We start from the raw sequence: 23,192 nt of genomic DNA, 5'->3' as shown, positions 1-23,192 counted from the left end.
CTTAACCGACTGACCCACCCAGATGCCCCTTAAGGTTTCATTTTTATGTAATCTCTACACCCAATGTGAGGCTCAAACCTACAACCCTGAGATCAAGAATCGCATGCTCTACCGGCTGAGCCAGCCAGGCGCTCCCCAGTAATTTCTTCTTGCAAACATTTATTCACTTGCCACTGTGTGCCAGTAATTAGACGTTGCTGTAGATGTAGTTGAGAGCAAGCCAGAAAAAGTCTGTACATGAATAAGACTTTCTTAAACGGAATAAAAGGCTAAATACGCAAGGGAAAAGGACAGGCAGAGTAGTAGGCAAGGTGCCTGACCTACCAGACCTCAGGAAGGTCTTGTACTAACACCCTGGGGAGGCCGTATGTCGAACGTCCTTTGAACATGAAATTTTTGTCTCGCCCCGATTATCTCCCATTGAAAATGTAGCAGAGTAAAATTCCAGGGTTTCAGGAATTCATATTCCTGAAATGGCATTTATTTAACTACTAAGAAAGCAACAATGTTTTGTAAGCTCATGCTATATTGTAAATGAGGGCCAGGGATTCTGTGTAACAGCTGACATTACAAGCGATTCGGGATGTCCAGTTTTCTGGGGGAGAGGGCTCTTGCATGAACTGCTCAAAGGAAAGTCTTAGCTTAGTGACAAAGTGCGTGAGTGCTGAAACCAGTTTTCCAGGTTTGAGGACCAGCTGCCAAGTACTGAAAATGTGACCTTGGGTTTAACTCTTCTCTCTTCTTTCTGTTCCTTTTCGTTTAGGTTAATCAGTAAAGAGTGCAGGTGCAGAAGGAACAAAGAAATCTGTAACTGGTTGTGATCAACTACGTGTAAACAGGACTGCAGTCTCATCAGCCAACTTCTCTTTCCCTTGTTTTTTTTCATCCTAAAACAAGGATAATAAGAGCACCATGGCACTAATCTTGCTTTATAATGATATAATTGATTATCATTTTTCCTACATTCTAGGCTGCAGCACCTGGGTCTGTCTCGTTATTTTAGCTCCAGTGCCTGGCCAGTGTCAATAAAGATTTGCTAACCAAAAGAACAAATAATAATGCCAACAATTCACAGGATTTAAACAGATTTTTAAATGCCATACACCAAGAGTTCTTATTTTTTTTTAATATCTCTGAATTATGTCCCAAATACCGTAGAAATTCTAAATTTCACCCTGATTATCTTACTTGGACCTTGCCTCCCTGCCGCCCAGGCAAAGCCAGAAAACGATGTTTTAAATCATCCCTATTTTATTTTTCATTTTTTTTAATGTTTATTTTTGAGACAGAGAGAGACAGACAGACAGAATGCAAGCCAGGGAGGGGCAGAGAGAGAGGGGGAGTCACAGAATCCAAAGGAGGCTCCAAGCTCTGAGCTGTCAGCACAGAGCCTGATGAAGGGCTTGAACTCACGAACCGTAAGATCATGACCTGAGCCAAAGTGGGATGCTCAACCAACTGAACCACCCAGATGCCCCCCCCATCCCTATTTGAAAATTTGCCCATTAAAGGAAACCAAAACCAAAATACTAACTTGGCTTAGATTGCTGAAATCTAAAAAAAAAAAAAAAAAAAAAAATTTTTATGTTTATTTTTGAGGGAGAGACGGAGACAGAGTGCAAGCAGGAGAGGGGCAGAGAGGGAGGGAGACACAGAATCTGAAGCAGGCTGCAGGCTCTGAGCTGTCAGCACAGAGCCTGACTTGGGGCTTGAACCCCAGGAACCGTGAGATCATGACCTGAGCTGAAGTCAGACGCCCAACCGACTAAGCCACCCAGGCATCCCTGAAGTTATTTTATTGTCACCAATAGCCCTGGGGAGGCCTCGCTTTTCTCCTGCACTGAGAGAATTACCATCTCTCTCTAGGCCTTGACACCTAGGGAAATCAGTTGGCTCAATCTCTGCCGCCTGCTCCACTGACTGCAAAAACAGCCTTAAATTATCCAAGGCAGTTCACCCTTGACCTGCCTAATTATGCCAGCACCTGTATGCAGACATCACTTAACTAAAATGCAAACCATGGGCTTGATCTACTAACATTGGTAAGACTAGCTCTCGTGTGTTGAACTCTTCAGTTCTTATGAGCAAACTCTTATTTTAATCTTCATGCTTATAAAATAGGATTCATATATTTGTTCCTCTTTTAGAGAGGCAGAAATTAAGGAAAAAGGAAGTACCCAAGAGCTCACACAACTAGAGAGCAGTAGAGTGGGGCCCCCAGCAGCCCGACACCAGCATCCGACACTGTAAGTTATGGCTTAGACAAAACTTAATTCCAAACACTGAAAATATCATCATTCAGAAGACAGAGAGGAGAGAATTTATAAATTTAATTGCAAGGATATTTAAAACTTTTTAAGAAAACCCAAAGTGTGGAGGGGGTTGCTCTAAATCTGCTTTGAGTTGGATTTTTGGTTTTGGGTTTTTTGGGAGCTGTCGGTTTGTTTTGATTTGGTTTGATTTTGCCTATGAGTACCAATATTTTTGTTTAATAAACAGGAATGTGGTATTTAATCTACTTAAGATGATGAGCTGAGAGCTAAACTTTTAGCTAACTGCTAAACTTTTACTTTTATCAATGAGATAGAAGGGAATGTGAGCTGATAAACACTTTGTAAAGTCTTATCTTTGAATTCTAGAAATTTCTTTTTTTTTTTTTAACATTTATTCATTTTCGAGAGTGAGAGAGACAGAGCGTGAGGGGGTGAGGGACAGAGAGAGAGGGAGACACAGAATCCGAAGCAGGCTCCAGGCTCCGAGCTGTCAGCACAGGGCCTGATGTGGGGCCTGAACTCATGGACTGTGAGATCATGACCTGAGCCGAAGTCAGATGCTTAACCGACTGAGCCACCCAGGTGCCCCTGAATTCTAGAAATTTCTATTCTAGACATGAAGGGGAATCAGAAGTAATTTTTATTTATTTATTTATTTTTCTTTTTTTTTTCTTACTTTATTCACAGTTTCCAATTTACGATGAAAGAAAGAGGGAGTAGTACCTATTCTTGATCAGCTGTCCTAGCCAGTCAGAGAGAAGTGGGTGCTCTCAGAGCACGCCAGAAATAATTTTTAAACTGAAAAGTTAATTAAGAACAAATTCTTGGGGCGCCTGGGCGGCTCAGTTGGTTGAGCATCCACCTTTGGCTCAGGTCATGATCTCACAGTTTGTGAGTTTGAGCCCTGCGTCAGGCTCTGTGCTGATACCTCGGAGCCTGGAGACTGCTTCCGATTCTGTGTCTCCCTCTCTCTCTCCGCCCCTCCCCTGCTCATGCTCTGTCTCTCTCTGTCTCTCAGTAATAAATAAATGTTAAAAAAAATTAAAAAGCTTAAAAAAAAACTTCAGGTTTCGTTTATATTCTTTTTTACTTCCCTGTACTTGGTGACAAGACCGTATATCATAGACTCAGTAAATGCAGCTCAATTAGTGCAATGTGTGTCAGTAATCAAAGTGCTTGTTGACCTCTGTGCCTCTGAGGATGGGTCAAAATCTTGAGATTACGAAAGGATTTGAGGGAGGGAGAACAAAGTCAGGGATCTTCTGGGGAAAGCCAATGATCACCTTGACCACACCCCAGGGCAAGCAATACCTTGCTCCAGAACTGGCTCTCAGTTCTGAGTCTCAGGACTCTCGACTGGCAGGACACCAATGCAATCTAATGGGGTTGACATACACAATCAAGCCCATAGAATAACGTATAAAGCTGGAATACAGTTTACCCCTGGTGTACGGTGAGATTTGGATATACAGCTTCACCAATCAGAACTTCTTTCTCTGTAAGACAAACCCACTGGGAAAGAAGCCCAAAACTACCAAGGGGAAGTTTGGAGCCTTACCTCTACATAATGGGTATGATGGATGAGCTTAATGAGAGTCAGGGTGAAGATGGGGGGTGAGCTAGCAGACTGTCATCAGAATAAGACAATAGGTTCTTTTCTACGGAGACAGAGAAATTGAGGCTTTGCCTTGGTGGTCTCAGTTCATCTAAAGATGTATTTGTATCAGTTTCTTAGGCTTGCTCTAACAAAGTACCACACAATGGGGGGGGGGGCGGTTAAAACAACAAAATTGTATTGTGTGACCGTCCTGGAAACTACAAGTCTAAAACCAAGGTGTCAGCAGGCTATGCCAACCTCTGCTTTTGCTGTCACATGGCTGTTTTTCCTCTTGTGTGTTTCTCTCTTCTTCTAATAAGGACACCAGTCACATTGGGCTAAGTGTCCCTTCCACTTGGACCTCATCTTAACTTGCCATATGTGCACCAAGCCTATTTCCAAGTAAGTTCGTATTCTGAAGTGTTAGCGTTTAGAGGACTTCCACATTTGTGTTGGGGGACACAGGTCAACCCCTGACGGTATCCTTGGAACTTTTCTTTACGTTGTGTGAGTTTCTGTACTAGTAATTCACTGCCCCTTTAGTCTAATTTGTTACCCCTTTAAGACTAAGACAACACTGGATCTGGTCAGTTTTAGCTGACAAAGCAAGTATCTGACGACTTGTTAAAAATACACACTTGATACACAATTCCTGCAATTTCTGCTAAGACAGAGGATACTAAGTAACTAGGTACCTAAAAGATTATTTTTCAAGGGACTCATCAACAAACTGTGACGCGGGGAATAATTTAAAACTAGCCCTTACAATCTTAACAAGATCTTCAGCTGTTCAGGGCCATCCTATCCCGCCCACACTCTCCTTTGTTCCATTCACTCCCCACCCCCTCCGATTTTCCCATCTCCAAGTATGACCATTGTTGGTAAAGACGCTATACACATTATTATAATTTTTACATTTAAAAAATTGAGGTATAATTACACACAGTAAAATGAGAAGGGCAGGCAAATTTGTACTTTAAAAAAAAGCTTTGTGAACTTCACAATTTGGTCTCAATTTTATTTTTCTAGATTCATTTGCTTTCCTCCCATCTACCGGGCTCATCCTTACAGAGCCGTCCTTTATTTTCAAATTCTCTCAAGTGCTGTGTTCCACCCAGGGAGTTTGTCCCAACAGGAATGGCCTTACTGGCACACACTTCTTACTCTTCAAGACTCAGTACCTTGAAGCTTCCCCCCAACAGCTTTAGAATACTGCAGCTCTTTTGTATCCATACGTGGTTCTCTTTTTTTCCTGCTCAATTTAGTTCTAAGTAGGTTGCGAGTTCCTTCTCCATCTCTCCAAGATGGAAGCATTTCTTTGCATGCCCAATGCATGATACATAGTAAGTGCTCAATAAAATTTCACTGTCAATAAGTGACAATTAACATGCCTATACGTACTTTACAGATTTCACAGCGCGTTCACACTATCTCATTTCCTCCCTACTACAACCTACTACAACCTTATAAAATAGCAAAACCTATCATTTCATGCTTAGAGAGTGTAGAGTGGTGTTGCTTCAGATTAATTATTTTGCCCAGCGCCAGTCAGTAGCAAAACGTGACTGGTACTTCGTCTTCTGACTCCACGTTCCTGTCTCTTGACACCAAAACACGTTGAAAACCATCGTCAACTTCGCACTACGACCTAAACTTGGAGAGGTCACTCTGGCCGCACTTCTGGATATGGGGCTTGGAGGTGAGCAAAGCCTCCTCTGGGCTCTAACTAAACACGGACCGCCTGGATCCTGAACTACATCTCCCAGAGAACCCTGGGGAGAACCCTCAGGTGATTGGTTCAAACAGATCAGCCAATACAGCCGTGACGTGCTCGTACAGACCAATCACAGGCTGGAAGGGGCGGGACCTCCCACGCAGAGGCTAGATTGAGCGGAGAAACTAACTGCGTTGTAGTGTGTCCCAAAGCCCTAGGCGGCTGAGAGCTTCGGTCCCGCGTTTCGGACGCCACGTTGTCCTCCTCTTCGGTTTCGGTCCGCGCCTTGCCCGCGACCCGGCCTCGGGCCGCCCGTGTCTGGCCGCCAGCCCCGCGCGGAGGACAAGCCGGGTGACCGCGAAGAAAGCACGTGCTCGAGCGTTGTAGCGGCCGAGGGCGCGCGTTATCATCCCCGCGCCGCGCCCAGGTCCTGCGGGGGCACCTCCCGCGCGGCGTGCGGTGCGCGCAAGGCCCGGGGCGCGGCGAGCTCCGGGGCCCTTGGCGCTCCCAGCGACTCGGGCCTCAGGCAGGCCCCCGGGCGCTGGCTGGCGTCGCTCTTGGCCGTCTCCTGTGCAGAGCGCGACTTCCCGGCTTTGCCGCTGGCCTGAGGAGGAGGAGGAAACTCGGCGGCATGTCACCCGCGCTGCCAGAGCTGACGCCTTCCGGTAACGTTGCCACCCGGTCTCAGCGGTTCAGTTGTTTACTGACTCCTGCTATGGGCTCCTAATCCCTAGGGTGATTCTCCTCCCCAATTGGAGACGCGCGACCAGGTTTCCCCGCGGGCGGGCGGGCGGCACCTTTGAACCTGCGGAGCAGCCCTGAGGTCCCACATTGTTCTGCTTGGTTCCTTCCGCACCTGTACCCCTCGCTCCCCAGACATACCATCCGCAGCCGCGAAGCACCGCCCTGTCCCCGCGTCCTGTCCCTGAAACACGCTCTTAATGTCAAAGTAACGAAACTTTTGCAGCTTGGTGCACCATATTCCAGCAGGGCGCTTTGGAAGTTTTGCATGAGTTAACGTTCTTATTCAGTACTTTTTGAGCATCTGCTCATCCAAAGGAAGTCCACGTGCTGAGACAGATAGCAAACCCAGAGAACTATTTGAAACTGCCGCCGAACGTTTCTTTTCCACATCAGGGTTAGAGCAAACTCCAGTGTGCACAGAATTATCACTGTGTAAAAAAGCAGATAGAAGGTCTTGATGGGAAGTAGTAATCGCAGCTGATGGTGATGCTGGGGGCTCTGAGATTAACTTTGAGAAAAAAACTAGCTCCAGAACTGAAAATAATTTCAGCTTTATAATGAGCTCTGGGTCTCTAAGGTCGTCCCTGGTTAAAATTTGTGGTCAAATCTACCCATGAAAACATGTGAGCTATGAGGTAGGCAATGTAGCAAGAAGAGAACCAGTGATAAGGACAGAACAGTAGCTGCCTGTGACAGAAAGAGGGTGTTCATCTTGGGCAGGGGTGAATACTGAAGTCCTAACTCAGAAGGAAATTTACACAGGTGAGCTAGTGAGCCTGTTGACTCTGGGGTTCTGATGTGGGTGTTGAAACGAGTGGAAATGTAACTGAGAAACATTTTGTCACTGATGCCATCAAATAAGATGTACAGAGGCCTATGTTACAGCTCTTTAACATCTCTGCTTCATGACTTTTTTTTTATTAAAAATTTTTTTTAACGTTTATTTATATTTGAAGGAGAGAGAGACAGAGTGTGAGTCGGAGAAGGGCAGAGAGAGAGGAGACACAGAATCCAAAGCAGGCTCCAGGCTCTGAGCTGTCAGCACAGAGTCTGACCCCCAGGGCTCGAACTCAACACGAGAGCATAACCTGAGCCATAAACCTGAGCCGAAGTTGGACGCCCAACTGACTGAACCACCCAGGCGCCCCTCTGCTTCATGACTTCTTACTCTCCCCTTCCCATTTAATTAAAAACGGAAATACGTGAATTCCCTTTCATCTAAACGTATCAACAGCAGAAGGGCTCAGCTAAATGGGGGAAGTGCAAAAACTCGATATTTCTGTTTCCACTGTGAGAGATGTTGGGGAGAATGTGCCCTGTTAAGAACCTGACTAGTCAGGAGTAAAATGTACAGGATGTTCTGTGCATAATGAACCGAACGCAGATAAGCACAAGTGTATTTTGGTTATTGTTGTTCTTCAGGGAAGATCTCAATGACCGTTTACCCTTGCAAGGGAAAGGAGAATTCTTTTTTTTTTTTTTTTTTAATTTTTTTTTTCAACGTTTATTTATTTTTGGGACAGAGAGAGACAGAACATGAACGGGCGAGGGGCAGAGAGAGAGGGAGACACAGAATCGGAAACAGGCTCCAGGCTCTGAGCCATCAGCCCAGAGCCGGACGCGGGGCTCAAACTCACGGACCGCGAGATCGCGACCTGGCTGAAGTCGGACGCTTAACCGACTGCGCCACCCAGGCGCCCCGGAAAGGAGAATTCTTAAATTGACTTTTAACTCTTACTAGAAGGTTCTGGAGGGCAAGGTGATTAGAAGCCAGTGAAAGATAATCCTCTACTGGAAAAGCATGAGGATTACAAAAGATAAGAACAGTGAACACTTAAACCCACAAATCTGGGAGGAAGACCTCTTCAGGTTCTCTCCAGAATGGCTGTCTGTGTTCCAGCAAGCATACTTGAGGGTTCAGATTTTCTTTGGCGTTATCCAGTCTTATAATTATTGCTCATCTATTGAGTGTAAATAAGTATCATCTTTTTTTTTTTTTTTTAATGTTTGTTTACTTTTGAGAGAGAGAGAAAGAGACAGAGAGTGAGCAGGAGATGGGCAGAGAGGGAGACACAGAATCCAAAGCAGGCTCCAGGCTCTGAGCTGTCAGCACAGAGCTGGACGTGGGGTTCGAACCCACGAACTGTGAGATCATGACCTGAGCCAAAGTCGGACGCCCAACTGACTGAGCCACCCAGGCACCCCTAAGCTTGTTTTAATTCACATCTAATCGCTAATAAGCTTGAGCATTTCTTCAATAGTTGTTGAGAATTATTTTATCCTTCCTTGACTTGACTATTCACATCTTTGTCAGAGTTCCTTGTATGTTATAGATGTTAGTCCCTTTCAGTTTTAGACATTGCCAAACCTTCCTCCAATCCGTAATCTGTTATTTTTGTCTATGGTGACTTTCATTTAATAAGAATCCTTAGTTTTTATGGAATCAAATTTATAATTTTTAAAAATATTATAGGTTGGGCTTTTGAGCCTGAAGTCGTTCCCTATTCTAAGTAATGAAGATAGCCTATATTTTCTTTTTCCTTATGCGAATATAGTTTTATGGTAGACTATTTAGTGGGCCAAGTAAACTCTACTTTTTCAAAGTTAATTCAGCTTTTTTTCTGGGCTTTTAGTTTTCCACATAAATTATGGAATATGTCAAGTTTCTCATAGAAAATCATGTTTTGTTTAGTTAAAAAAAAAACTTTGATCTCTTGCGTATATGAAGACTCCTTTAACAAGATCTCAGAGTGTGTATATGTGGGGGGCAAGGTTGTTTTATGGTAAATAGTAAACTGTCTTAAAGACCAAGAACAGTTTGTGTATTTCTGGATTCAAAAGTGAATACAGTAGGGACCCCGTGGAAGAATGCTTACACTTTTTATGAAGATGGGAGGAGGAGTAGAGGCACACTCCGCGGTCAGATCTGCAGTGAGTGGAGAAGTGGAGAGAGAAGGAAAATGGAGTGAGCCAAGCCGTAAGAGGGTTTTGAGGCAGAGGCGGGTGAATTTTGGAGCTCCCAACAGAAGACTTCTTTGGGCAGGATTAGGTAGAATCCCCTACAGAGGGAAAAGGACTTGAAGCTAAAAGCAAGCAGGTTTGGGACAGCAGATACGGGACATGTTGAGGGCAGCCAGGAAGAGATGAACCAAGGAGGAGGCTCAACGGTTGGAATTTTCAGGGACTCCCCTAAGTGTAGTTCTGTGGCTTTTCACTTAGAAACCTCCTCCCCCTGTCTTTTTCCCCTTTCAGTTTTGAAAATCAGATTTTCACTTTCTTTAAAGCAGGTGTGAAGAAAACCCTGCGGGATGAGATCGAAGCCCTTCTGCGGGAGAGGATTATGGTGCTGGATGGAGGGATGGGCACCATGATCCAGCGGCATAAGCTAAGTGAAGAAGACTTCCGAGGTCACGAATTTAAAGATCATGCCAGGCCACTGAAAGGCAACAATGACATTTTAAGTGTAACTCGACCCAATGTCATTTACCAAATCCATAAGGTCAAGTATCCCCAGGGTCTTCTGTGTTCATTTGATTATTCTGTAAGTTGTTTTGTGTACGGAGGGCAGACCACTGTCCCCAGTGTCTGGAGGGGACAGAAGAAAGAGGTGGTTTGTTCACAAAGAAGGCTTGTTGGACACCAAATAAAGGTCATGCGCTGTGATGAGCATTCAGGAAAAGGAGTTCAGAAAGGTAGTTTTTCTGCCTTCGAGGCATTTAAAGTCCAGTGAGAAACCACAAAGATCTTGGACAAATTGGGGTATTCACATATGCTGTCCTACTTAAGTCACCACAACAGCCCTGATGAGGTAAAATCAAAGGTGGTTATTCTTATTTTGTAGATTTGGAAGTGGAGCCTGACAGAGGTTAAGGAACGTATCTGACATTAGGGAGCCTCCCTGACTTGAAATCCCATCCCCTTTCATTCCATTTTTCTGTGTCCAATAAAAATGGTTAGTCAACATAAAGAGATCAGGAGGAGGTAACTGGGTACGATACATTTTTATAACTTATAATTAAACACAGAACGAAATTGTTTTATAGATTATCATAGGAATTACACGAACTGTGACTAGAAGAGGTATTAAGATGATCAAATCTGTTTTCTTGGTCTGGATTCAGTTAGAAGGACAAAGCGTATTTACCAGTTAAGCGAGAGAGTTTTATTTTCTGGAGAGGGGTATTGTTATAGGTGTTTCAAGCTCTTCTTAAAAACAAACAAACAAAAAATGTCTAAACAAGTGATTAAGTGTTCCAGTGAGCATGGAAGGGATCATTTTGTTGCGTGGTCAGGACTTTTTTCTAGGTGAGGTGAAGGATAGCATTCATTTGAAGAAAATGCCTTTCCTTTGCTCATAATGGGAATTCTAGGTACCAGAAGATTTAAAATTGGTCCTTGAAAAGGTGTTGGTTCTGCAGGAAGAATGGCACCTAAGTTTTTCTGCTTGGCCTTGAGACTGTGTAGTTAAATCCTGTTAACTACAGGAATGCCCTCATGGGTATGAATTGCTTGTTATGGTTACAAATACAGTTCTTATAATGCAACTGATAAGATCATATGAACTATCATGCCATGTAGCTTCGTCATATTGTTCGTGTGGATTATCATTAGATTATCAGCTTCTGCAGGACAGGAAGTGATGCCTGTTTTTCACTGCCAAATCCCTACTACCTAGAGCATCTCACACGTAGTAAGTACTCAGTAAATATTTGTTAGAGAAAGAATCCTTGCCGTCTGTATTAGGTAGGCTTCTAGATAGAACTACAAGGTACCCACAATAGGCACATGAAGCAAAAATGGCTGTAAATACAATAAAGTGTAGGTGGGTGTTCCATTTCTGGGGGTGCATTTTCTAGCTAGAATTCTTCGAGTGCAGAGAACCTACCACGTTCTTGGATGAAGAAAGGAAACACTGGGTTGTTTTCACACTTGGCTGTTTCTAGTGGCGTTAGTGACCACGGATCAGATCCCCTGATGGCTAATTTTAATGGAATGTCTCGGTTATGTTTGTAGGGTAGGTGCCCGACCCGGAAGCTTCTGTGATTGTAATGCAAGTGCCTGACATGAAGCTTTTGGCTGCCAAGATACCCATTTCAAAGACATCCATCTCATATTTAACGTACTACAGCTACCGACTAAACACTTAGATAAGAAACCAGGCTGTTCCCACCCATGAAGTTCTGCTTTTACAGAGTCCTGGGTGACCCAGACAGCCAGCTATTTGACCCCATTTTTCCCCTTTCCACAGCCTGATTCCCACTCATGTCTTAAATTTGGCAATAAAGAGTGAAACTGCGAAACCCCAGGCACCCCATCCCTATACCCCGGAAGAGGCAGAACCCCATGCCTGTGCTTCCCCCCCCCCCCCCCCCCCCCCGCCCCATGTGCCCCTCACCCCTTGCAGTGTGGCCCTGGGCATGCCTGTACCCTCCAGGACTTGGGAGTAATACGCCTTTTTCTCTCCAAAGTGCCCCGTGGCTGTTGCTGAGATGTGTTTTCCGGTTATAAGAACCACAATGGCTGGTGTGGCCACAACTTAGGTTCTGCCCAGGGAAAGTTTGTGGGAGCTGGCCACGAGGACTACCCTGCCTTAAGTATCACTGTCACAAAACAGAATTCAGCACCTCTGTTAGCCTCTACAAATGCTCTCCTTAAAGTCCTTCTTTAGTCTTGACAGCTTTCTCCAGGAGAAGAGTGAGGAGCAAGGACATTACGCAGCTTGCCCCTGATCCCATGATTTCTGTCTAGGGCCCTTGAGTGGGATTCTGAGCCAGGAAAAAAGGTGTAGAGAGAGGATGAAGAGCCAGAAGAAACACATTTTACACTGTGTACAATGGACATTTTCAGATCCACACAAAATTAGAGAAAGCTGCGAAGTTAGAAAACTTTTCCCCCTAATTGTAAAGACGGTACATGTTTATTGCTTAAAAAAAGAAGTAGCTAGAAAATAGAAAACCATAAAAGAGAAAATGAAAACCAGGACATATCAACGCCAATAAATAATTGCTAGTCACATATTTTAATTTATATTTTAATCTAGTTTTTTTATACTGGGATTTTAAATGGGATTATATTGGGATTACTTTATACTGTTTTATAATTTGGATTTTTTTTTTTATCTGTATACATGAGCATTAAATGTTCTTAAACATGGTTTAAGAACTTCATAATATTTTCTGTGTATATGTTATTAATGAATTTATTTATTCCTAGGCATTAATGTTGTTTCCAATTTTTCTTGCTCTTTTTTGAAAAATTAAATACAATTTGCTCTTATAAAACAAAACCCGTAGGTAAGAATAAATTTGCTTTGACCACTACTCCAAATTTCTATTTTTTCTCCTGACCTAACCACTTACATTAGTTAGTGTGTGTCTTTCCAGATCACTTTGTTATGCATTTATATGTACGTATATATGTGTGTACATACATGTATGTGTATGCATACATATCAGTAGAAAATTCATACTGCTTGTGTACGTGTATGTTTTAAACTTCATGATGTCATACTTTACACATCAGTCAATTTTGGTTTCTACTCAGCGATACTTTTTGGAGATTTTTCCATGTCGGTATATGCAGATACAATGTTTTTTAGTGGCCACAAAGCATGTTATAAAGTGGATTAATTCTAGCTTATTTAGTTTTTCCCAACTGGTGGATATTTAGGATGTTTGTAACTTATAAATAGGTAAATCTTGGTTTTCATTTCCTAGCTGTTCTGCAAACAGTGTTGATCAGTTTGGGAAGGGTTGTGTTTACTCAGTACTGGGAAGTCAGGGGAGCTGAGAGATTCTCGAGTGTTCATCAGATTGAGGTTGAGAAGGTGTTGTCCAAAGAGTGAAGTGCGGAAGGTAGGTTGAGGACGGGTTGATGCTGAGACCCTCAGGCTTCTGCAGGAGTGTAGCTCTGGCTCAGAGGGACCGGGAGACTGGGGTGGAGACAGCTCCCGGCAGATCTGGGCTCTCATAGCGCGGTTGTCAGTGGGAGCCAGCTTGCGCTCAGGCCGGAGAGTGCTGTTTGGGCCAGAACTCGATGCTTGTGTTGTCAAACAGCCACTGTGTAGAGTTAGATTCTAGTACTTTCCAGTGAGGAAACCGGAGTCTAAGGAACTTGATTCAGTTCGTACAACTTAGCATGTGAACTGTCAGTTCAGGGTCTGAGTTTGTTTAGAGCACATTCCTTTCTATGACATCCTTATGTCTTTTTGTACCTCTAGCCTCTGGTGTAGTGCCGGCCGCTTAGTAAGTGGTCCCGGGGTGTCTGGTGGTGGTGCCAGTGGAAAGTCCTATTTGTTGCTGGGGGACAGGAGTTCTCAAACTCACAGCATTGACATCACTGTCTCCTGTTGCAGGATTACTTGCTGGCTGGAGCGGATATCATTGAAACGAACACTTTCAGCAGCACTAATGTCGCCCAAGCTGACTATGGCCTCGAACATTTGGTAAGAACTCCATTGTACCTCAAGTCTGAGACATTTCTGCGCGTTTGCTGCCTTGGTGGTAGTTGCTAGTGAGAAAACCACCAGAAGCGCGGAGTCCAGCCAGTGCCTAGATGCCTACTTTTCATGGTCAGACTTGGAAAACAGTTTGAATCTCTTCTGCTTCTGAACATGGCAGACCGTTCATTTTGTAACTGGTTTCTTTTATGGGCACGTAATCAAATAAGAATGATACTTATAGTGGCTGCTGATAAAGGCATAATGATTGGCTGTGTGTGCAGTTTGGGGAGGCCTTTTCATGTACTGGGTGGCGGATTTGATTTTCTCTTTTTTTAGTAGTGGGGAAACACGCGTAACCTAAAATTGATGATCTTAGCCATTTTGAGCATACACTTCGGTGACGTTAAGTACGTTCATGGTGCGCAGGCATCACACCTCCCATCTCTAGACCCTGGTCACCTTGTGGAGCTGAAACTCCGTAACCCCCGTTACCCTCAGTAACTCCCCGTTCTCCTGCCACCCCCCTATGTCCCGGAAACCACCACTGTACTTTCTTTATGAATTTGACTCCTCTAGGTGCGTGACGTGAGTAGAATCATAGTGTTTGTCCTTTTACAACTGGCTTATTTCACTCAGTATAATGTTTTCCAAGTTCACTCATGCCGTAGCCTATGTCAGAATTTCCTTCCTTTTTAAGGCCAGATCATGCTCCATATTGTGTGTTCGTTCATTTGTTGGGAACACTTGGGTTGATCCCACCTTTCGGTTATTGTGAACAATGCTACTACTACGTACCCACGATCTCCTTGCTTCCCTGCTTTTGTTTCCTGAGATTCTGTACGCAGAAGGGGAATTGCTTGCTTCATACGGTAATTGTGTGTTTCATTTTTTGAGAAACCACCATGCTGTTTCCCACAGTGGCTGCACTATTTTGTATTCCCACCTACAGTGCACGAGGGTTCTGAGTTTTCTACGGCTCTGTCGACACTTGTTAGCTTCTGTTTTTGGGGTTTTTGAGTTTTGTTTTATGAAAGTAGCCATCCTCATGGGTGTGGGGTGGAGATCTGGTTTCTTTTTGATCAACATGATGCCCCTTTTCCAAATTTTATAAAATGTGGATGATGGGAATACGTAGTAGATGCCTTCGTTCCCCTTTTTGCGTGGGATTTTTCCAGACACCTTCCTCTGTTTTCATGCAGGAAGTCCTGGTGCTCCAATACTGATTTTTCTCATGATGTTTTGTGAGATCTTGTGTCTTTTGGGTTATCAAGGGAAAATGATGAGTTTCGTGTGATTATTGGGCAGGAGTTCGCCAATTTTTTCTGTAAAGGGCCAGTTAAGTAGATATTTTAGGCTTCGTTGGTCATATACAGCAACTCCTCAACTCTGCCATTATAGTGCAAAGGCAGCAATAGACAACATGCAAATGAATGAGCTTGACTGTGTTCTAGTAACATTTTGTTTATAAAACAGGCTCAGGCTGGATTTGCCCCAGGGGCTATAGTTTGCCACCCCGTATTTTAGGATATTCTGGCTTCTTAATTACTAACTCTGCGGATACGTGGCACATAGGATCTTAGAAGGGATCCTGAAGACCACAAGTCTAGGACTTTCTAACCTGTGAAGCAGTGTCTGTGAACCCCTTTGAGGAGGCCTATTAACTTCTTTAAATTGAGGTTTGTGCATACTTTTTATTTCCCAGTGAGAGGGTTCATGGCCCTTTACAAAATTCTTAAGAGGTTAGTGATCTGTAGAAAGTTGGGAACCATTGAGTTCAGCCACCATCCAGTGAAGGAAGTCACGGCCGGAGACGCTGCAAAAGGAGCAGGCCACACAGGCTCTCGGGACAGTCGGTCCTCCAACCCAGGCCTCCTGTCTTTTCCCATCACCATGCTTTTCGCTGATTCACAGAGTATGTAACTTCATCATCTTACTCTTTGACATACCACGTGTCCAGGCATTGCCCTTTTTATCACTTAGCTTACAGCTTAGGGGAAGAAGCTAAAACCAGGTCTCAAAGACTCTTGTCTTTCCTGCTGTCCTCACAGCTGGGGCAGCTGATAGGTCTTCTTGGCTAAGATTTCATTCAGAGCTTCTGTTAATTCCCTCTGTACTTCCTTACTGCATAAAACTGGGTTTTTGAAGGTCAGGAGTTCTTACTCGAATGGGAGGAAAAGAAGAGCGAGCTGACGTTTGCGTTTGATCTGCTAGGCCTACCGGATGAACAAGTGTTCTGCGGCAGTGGCCAGGAGAGCAGCCGAGGAGGTGTCTCTCCAGACAGGTAAGGAGCGTCATCCTCCCGGGTTCGCGGAGATGCTCCCTTTGAGATTCTGAGTTACAAGGTGCTGTCTTTACGGCCCCTTTCCCCCTGTGACCATCAGCCTGCTGGCCATGCCGCAGACGCTGTTTTGTACCTGTGTGCAAGTTACTCTCTGCCCTTCCCCAAGAAGCCGCTCAGTGTCTCTCTGGATTTATTCCACGCCCATGGGCTCAGGCTTGACGCTGTGTTTCCTTTACTGGGGGTTACAGCTTACCTTTGTAGCTAGGACCGTAGCTTCCTTGCGTATTTGCAGCTAAAACGAGCTTTCTCCCTTTGGAAGCATGTCATTAGGTAGTTAAGGTGACAGCTGACTGGTTATCATGGTTAACATTAAGATACCTGATCTTATCCCTTTAAAGCTACCTCATCCCCATGACTGGCTTATTTAGGTAAAGAGATACTGCCTTTTGAGCATTTTCTGCTTCATACCACTGATGTCCTTAAAGGCTTTGTGCTGCACACCCAGGAGTGTGGCATTAGATTTAGTCTCGCTGGGACTTGAAAAGTGGCTCCCTGAAATAACTAACCTTCTGGCTGGCTGCCATTCACATGACTTGGGCGCCAGCTGGTGGGGAGGCTTTGAGGGAGGGAGAGGAATAGAAGAAATATGTGGAGCCCCTAAAGATTTGGAAATGTAAGATTATTGCCAACAGGAGAAAATATAAAGCAGAATTGTTAGGAAGTTAGACACAGCATACTAATGAAGACTGAAGCAATTCACGGGAGCTCTGCTTCTGAGAGATAATGCTTAAATCCAGGGGCACGCACAGACTGTCAGCCCGACAGGGTCGCAGGTCAGAGAATGTTAAACACGCTGAAGCGGGGAAAGAGAAGGACCTTTTTCTTATGTCCTCATTATTGTTCAGCTTTGGGAAAGGTAACCTGTTCAAAGATTGGGTTATCCACTAGTCAGTGGTCTTCTCCAGTTAAATGATACAGCATAACCCAGGTTACTGAGTGGTTACTGTCACCAAAGGCAAGGGGCAGTGCACCCCTCCTCGGGCTTCTGTCATGACATGTAAATGGACATAACATTGGAGGCTCTTTTAGAAGCACCTGGACTCTAGCCTGGAGGAAAAGTTATTAAAGGATTACTAAAAGAGTGATTAAGATTTGATCTCTCATACTTTAATTTAGGCTTTATAATTGTTAATCCTGACTTAATATCCTCCCACAGTGACGGGCCTGAAGCCCGATGCTGGAGAGCATTTCAAGTTGAATGTTTCCATGAGGAGCTCTCACAGATTCTGTGTCAAGTTCAGGACCTTTGAGATTTCTTAAGAATAAGGGGAGGTGATTTATCCAAACACGGCTGTGGTGATAGAAGAGGGGTTACTCACTGAAACACTTTGAAGCCAGATATGCAAGGATTCAGAGTCTTTTGGGTTGGCTTGGCAACAATATGTGCACATCCCTTGTGGTTCATCATTTTCCTGGTGGGGGCCGCGATAACCAAATGCATGTTTGCAGTAAAATCTATGAATTGTCTCACTAAGTGCGATAAAGACTATAAATAGCCTCTTGTGGTTCAGGAGAGGTCACATCATGTTTTGTCGTCAAATGAATTAAGAACAGAATTTGTGCTTTTGTGCTTTTGTCTTGTAGAGTTGTAGATAAGGGGTTATAGACGTGTGTTGGAGGGAAAAATCTTAGAGCCTGTCGATTCACAACACAAAGTGCAGCCTATTTAGAGATTTTACGCTTGTTTTTCTTTTCCCAAAGGAATCAAGAGGTTTGTGGCAGGAGCCCTGGGTCCAACTAATAAGACCCTCTCTGTGTCCCCATCTGTGGAAAAACCAGATTACAGGAACATTAGTGAGTATTTCTGGTATATAATCTTTGACCTGCCAGTATGTCTGTGTTTCAGTGATCCTAAAATCTGTAAAATGGGACGAGTAACAGGATCTTCCTCAGGGTTATTGTGACTTAATTCACATAAAGGGCTTACAATGGTCCCTGGAATGTAGTTAACCTCTAAACAAAGAGCTCTTGTTTTTATTACTGTCATCATCATCATTATTATTGTTACTGAGTTTGTTTTCAAACGTACATGGTATTGTGTTGGTGCTTCTTTATCTGTTGAGGAAATAAAACCAATCAAAAAAAAAAAAAAAAAAAAACTTTAAATGGAACAGTTGGGTAAGTATGGACACCAGGCCTTGGTCTATTACAGAATAACTCACTGAATCTCCGTTTCATGTCAGAAAGCAGCCCAAACCACATAAACATACTAGCACGGTCGACATTATAAACTAGTGTATATAAACACTTACATTGAGATTTTATGAAAAATCTGCAGATCTAGGTCAATTTCTTAAACATCAAGACAATAAAAAAACAAAAAGAATGAAACTTAGCTGAATAATACTGATACTCTGTATGGTAAAGAATTTTGTATAGATAACAAGTTCAGGCAAGTATAGTTTGTAGGTTTTTGGTTCTAGAACTTTCCATGTAGTGATACCATACTTCTTCACCAGGGATTGCTCTCTCATACTGGGCTTATGCCTGGCGATGCCCTCTTTGGTCTAACAAGACAGCAAGGGGCTGAGTTCTCCTTTCTCTTGTGCTGTATACAGCAAGCATAAAGGTACTGTTGAGGTTTCTCTCTGGAATGTCCAAGCTTCTTTCTTGTTTGGTTGGTAGGTGAATGGGGAGAGGGATGACCTCTCAGACAGACATGGACAACTCAAGATGTTTCTAACAGAAATCTTACGCAGCAGTGATTGAACACTTTGGTTACAGGCTGAACTTGCCCTTCAGGCACGTTTCCTCTCTGGCAGAGTTGGTGTCAGAGGGCAGGAGTGAAGTCCACGGGACCGTGGCCTCTCACCAAGGCAAGTGTGAGGGAACGGGACGAGGCCTACGATGTTTCCACGTCAGTGTGATATGTTTCTGTAGCTGTCCCTCACACTCATCCCTTAACTGTCTGATTGAAACCACCTCTGGAATGAATGATCCACTCTAAAGATGTTGGAAGTAAGGTACGGGGCTCAAGAGACCATATGCCTGCCTACTCACTCACTCATTCTCGGCTCGTATGTGGTGTTTAGTAGGAGCAACTGTGTTCGGTTTACAGGTGTAATTTCCACCACGGCCCTATTCCTTTATTTGGTTTCTCACAAAAGGTGATGTTGTCCTTAATTTAAGCATCATAAACCAGCAATAGTTACTTGACGGTGCAGACCTGAACACGTGTCCTGGCCACCAAGAGGATTTTGATGACTGAGTCCTGGATGTGATTTATTTATTCTTTTTTGCAGCATTTGACGAGCTTGTTGAAGCATACAAAGAGCAGGCCCAGGGGCTCCTGGATGGTGGGGTTGATATCTTACTCATTGAAACTATTTTTGACACTGCGAACGCCAAGGTGAGTTAAGGGAGATGAAAGGGACGGTGAGTGGGGTGGGGCCGTGATGATCCCCCAGTGTGGCGAGAAGACCGTCACAGCCATTGTCAAAGTTAGATAAAAGTCTTCTGTTCCATTCTGTGCTTGAACATTTCTAATTGCGGCCAGTGGAATGAGAAAAATTTCAAAAGGTTATCTTTTGAAGTTTCAAAAAAAATTTTTTTTTAATTATGAAAGTAAATATTTATAGGTACAGCTACTAGGTACATGTATGCAGATGTAGTAAATACACACACATGGTTCTAAATGTGAATGATACGTAAAAATATGGAGTGAAAAGCAATATCCTTCCTTCTATTCCCTGGGATGCAGGTCTTTCCTGGACAGCCACTGTTAACCAGTGTGGGGGCCTGGTAGAGATGCTGTGCAGGTGTAGAAAGTGTGATAACATTCTTTAGATTATCGCGGGACTGGTTTCCCCCATGATGCATCTGGAATTTTTTTTTTTTTATAAAGTTTTTTGAGATTTATTTATTTCGTTAGGAGGGAGAGTGAGTGTGTGTGTGCATGAGCAGGGGAGGGGTAGACAGAGAGAGAATGTGGAGCCTGATGCGGGACTTGATCTCACGACTGAGATCATGACCTAAGCTGAAATCAAGAGTCAGGTGCTCAACCGAAATCAAGAGTCAGTGAGATGCTGGATGAGTCACCCAGGCACCTCTGGAATTTATTTTGGGGCAAGGAATGTGGTAGAGATGTACCTAGTAGTCTTTTTCTCTAAGGTATACCTAGTTTTTTCTTAACATCGTCTGTTAAATAACCTATTCGTTCCCAGTGATAGGAATCATGTGGAATGTCACCCAGACCATCCTAAATTCAGAAGTGCATCTGGGTAGAATCTGTTCCAGTAATCTGTCAGATGTCACGCTCCCATCCTGCTATGTTCTGTACATTATCATTAAAATATGTCTGAGTGACTGGTAGGCTTTTATTCACCTCCTTCCCGGAACCTCTGTTTTTCCCTCAGAATTTTCCTGGCTATTCTTACACATATATTTTCCATGAGATCTTTAGGATCAACTTGCCTAGTTCTGGAAAAAAAAAAAAAAAAAAAAAAGAAAAAAAAGAAATTCTCACATTGTCGATTTAGTAACCTTTTATGCCAGAGAACCTCACCATCACAATGAAGATCTACATTGAGTGCACGTTGCATTCTGATTTCCGAAAATTATGAAAATGTAAACCTCTTAGAATCAAGAGATGTAATGATGAAAAGAAGGAGAAGATCAGTTCCCTGGAACTTAATAAAAAATGGGCGTGTACACAGTAACTTGGGATTTGTACTTTTACAGCACATTCCAAGCTCACACTCTTTTGCGGTGATGCACACTGTTAGTTTCTGTACCTACTGTGGATATATGAGGGTGTGGAAGGTGATGTATTTAATTATGTAATTAAAAAAATTTAATGTTTATTTTTGAGAAAGAGAAAACGAACAAGTGGGGGAGGGGCAGAGAAAGAGGGAGACACAGAATCGGAAGCAGGCTCCAGGCTCTGAGCTGTCAGCACAGAGCCCGATGCGGGGCTCGAACTCACAAACCATGAGATCATGACCTGAGCCGAAGTTGGACACTTACCTGACTGAGCCACCCAAGCACCCCCCGTTCTTCTTTATTTTTAATTTTGATTAGGAGAAGGAAGAGAGTGTAGCTCTTAAGCTTTGTTTGTAGGTAAACTTTGAGCCAGCATTTGTTTTGTTTTAATGTGTACAGTGTTATACTTGGGAAACGTGTGTCGGGATTGCACCTTGCAGGGCGGACATGCTTCTTCCCCAGAGATTGCGACGTTTATCTTACCTAGCAGGGTTTTGGGAAAGGGAGACTTCTGATGAGCCAGTTAGACTGACCGGGGACACAGTCTCTCAGAAATAAAGATGTTCTTCTTTTTACCCCCAACAGGCAGCCTTGTTCGCACTCCAACAACTTTTTGAAGAGGAGTATTCCCCCCGACCTATCTTTGTAAGTTCTAAAATTTGCATGATGTATCGTGCCTTTTATTAATACTGTCATCTTGAGGGCAGGGTTTTGCCTTTCCTTGCCCAGGACAACTATCTTTAGTGTCTTTTAGCCTCCTCTGTTCACCTTCCTCCTATCACCAGCTCTAGACCAGTAGCAGGCCAAGCTCTGGAAATGCTAAGAAAATGAACCTAGAAGTGGTTGGCAGAAGCAGACCATTCCAAGGAAGCATGGCCGAATTGGTCCCCTGGAGTCCAGGGCTTAGGGACTCCTCCTGATAAGGGTCCCAGAGGAGTGGACTTGCATGCTGACTGACAGGGCCAGTGCTGACGACACCAGCCTGGAGTAGGCAGACCCACGGGAGAGGCCGAAGGCTGATGGTAGGAAAAGAATAGAATGAAATCAAGGGGTGTTGGATGAACCAGCTATGTATCAGCCAGGACAGCCAGAGGTCTCTGGGAAGGCCTTCTGCTGTGGGACCGGATGTGTGAACTCAGAAGCTTTGTTGGTCACTGGGTTTGCCTCAGTGACTTTCCCTGTTTTTTTGTTTTTATGGCTTACCAGCTCCTCCCCACAGTCACTTTACCCACATCCTTTCTGACCACGATGGTAAGTGATTCCTTTTGTTAGAGCTCCACGGTTCCCTTCCTCGTAAAAGAACAAAGTCAGCATGCTCATTTTATTTCACGTTTGTGACCATATTCTTAATTTGAGCCTCTGTCGTTGACGGAGTTTACTTTGTTAATGCAGATTTCAGGGACAATTATCGATAAAAGTGGGCGAACTCTTTCTGGACAGACGGGAGAGGCATTTGTCATCAGTGTGTCTCATGCAGACCCACTCTGGTAAGTGCTCATTCTTTCCTTGACCCCATTCCTTTTAGGGGTATCTTTTTGGATGGCTACAGAATGGGGCCTGGGAGGGGACTGGTCCTGCGTATTTCCACTGAAGAGCTTGCATGGGACGTTGGCTCTCTGGGAAGTACATTCAGACTTTTCCGACGGGCGTCAGAAGACCACTGTCAGAATGGGTCAGTTGGAGGGGCTGGGCTCGTACCTCCTGGATCGGGCAGATGGTTGCCTGTTTGGCTGTAAGCGTGCCCCTCACAGTTTCAGGCTGTGCTTGGCGCAGTCCTAATTCTGCAAAACTATTACCAGCGCTTACGTTGGTAGGACAGGGCTTTGCAAGGTGTTTTCTCCCCCCAGCTTAGGGAGCAGACGGAAGCAGTTCAGTGTGGGATCAGATGGGAATTCCCTAGCTCAGATTTTTATCTTTAAATAAAGATTAACCTGGCTTTTACGTTCTATTTTAAACTATCTCCCTATTTTTCTTATCAAAATGTTTTATTTTTTTTAAATTTTTTTTTTTCAACGTTTATTTATTTTTGGGACAGAGAGAGACAGAGCATGAACGGGGGAGGGGCAGAGAGAGAGGGAGACACAGAATCGGAAACAGGCTCCAGGCTCTGAGCCATCAGCCCAGAGCCCGACGCGGGGCTCGAACTCATGGACCGCGAGATCGTGACCTGGCTGAAGTCGGACGCTTAACCGACTGCGCCACCCAGGCGCCCCTTATCAAAATGTTTTAAATTACATACCACAAGTGAAATGGAACCTCCCAGAATATATACTCTTTTCACCTGTGCCTTTTTTCCACACATGCCCTGTTCTTCCTGCCTGGAAGCTGTGCCTGCCGCCTTCTCTCTCTCTCTCTCTCTCTCTCTCTCTCTCTCTCTCTCT

At 44.0% G+C, this 23,192-nt stretch overlaps 1 protein-coding gene across 4 annotated transcripts in view; it reads left to right on the top strand.

The window, feature by feature from the left end:
* Window positions 1-5,734: 5,734 nt before the first annotated feature.
* Window positions 5,735-23,192, top strand: part of MTR (5-methyltetrahydrofolate-homocysteine methyltransferase) — a 130,374-nt gene continuing 112,916 nt past the window's right edge. The window contains exons 1-8 of one of the 4 annotated variants that reach the window (XM_040464945.1): window positions 5,735-6,249; window positions 9,613-9,827; window positions 13,683-13,772; window positions 15,981-16,050; window positions 17,812-17,904; window positions 19,353-19,459; window positions 21,397-21,456; window positions 22,204-22,298. In XM_040464945.1, coding sequence (XP_040320879.1) covers window positions 6,216-6,249; window positions 9,613-9,827; window positions 13,683-13,772; window positions 15,981-16,050; window positions 17,812-17,904; window positions 19,353-19,459; window positions 21,397-21,456; window positions 22,204-22,298 — 764 coding nt within the window. In that variant the 5' untranslated portion in view covers window positions 5,735-6,215. The remainder of the gene's footprint in view (window positions 6,250-9,612; window positions 9,828-13,682; window positions 13,773-15,980; window positions 16,051-17,811; window positions 17,905-19,352; window positions 19,460-21,396; window positions 21,457-22,203; window positions 22,299-23,192) is intronic. The other 3 variants (XM_040464943.1, XM_040464942.1, XM_040464944.1) reach the window with 3 other exon arrangements.

This window comes from Herpailurus yagouaroundi, unplaced genomic scaffold (assembly GCF_014898765.1).
Source record: "Herpailurus yagouaroundi ecotype Mexico unplaced genomic scaffold, PumYag 530, whole genome shotgun sequence".
In the NCBI taxonomy this organism is placed as follows: Eukaryota; Metazoa; Chordata; class Mammalia; order Carnivora; family Felidae; genus Herpailurus; species Herpailurus yagouaroundi.
Note: the sequence above shows the minus strand (reverse complement) of the source record. Positions and strands in the feature narration are given on the sequence as shown.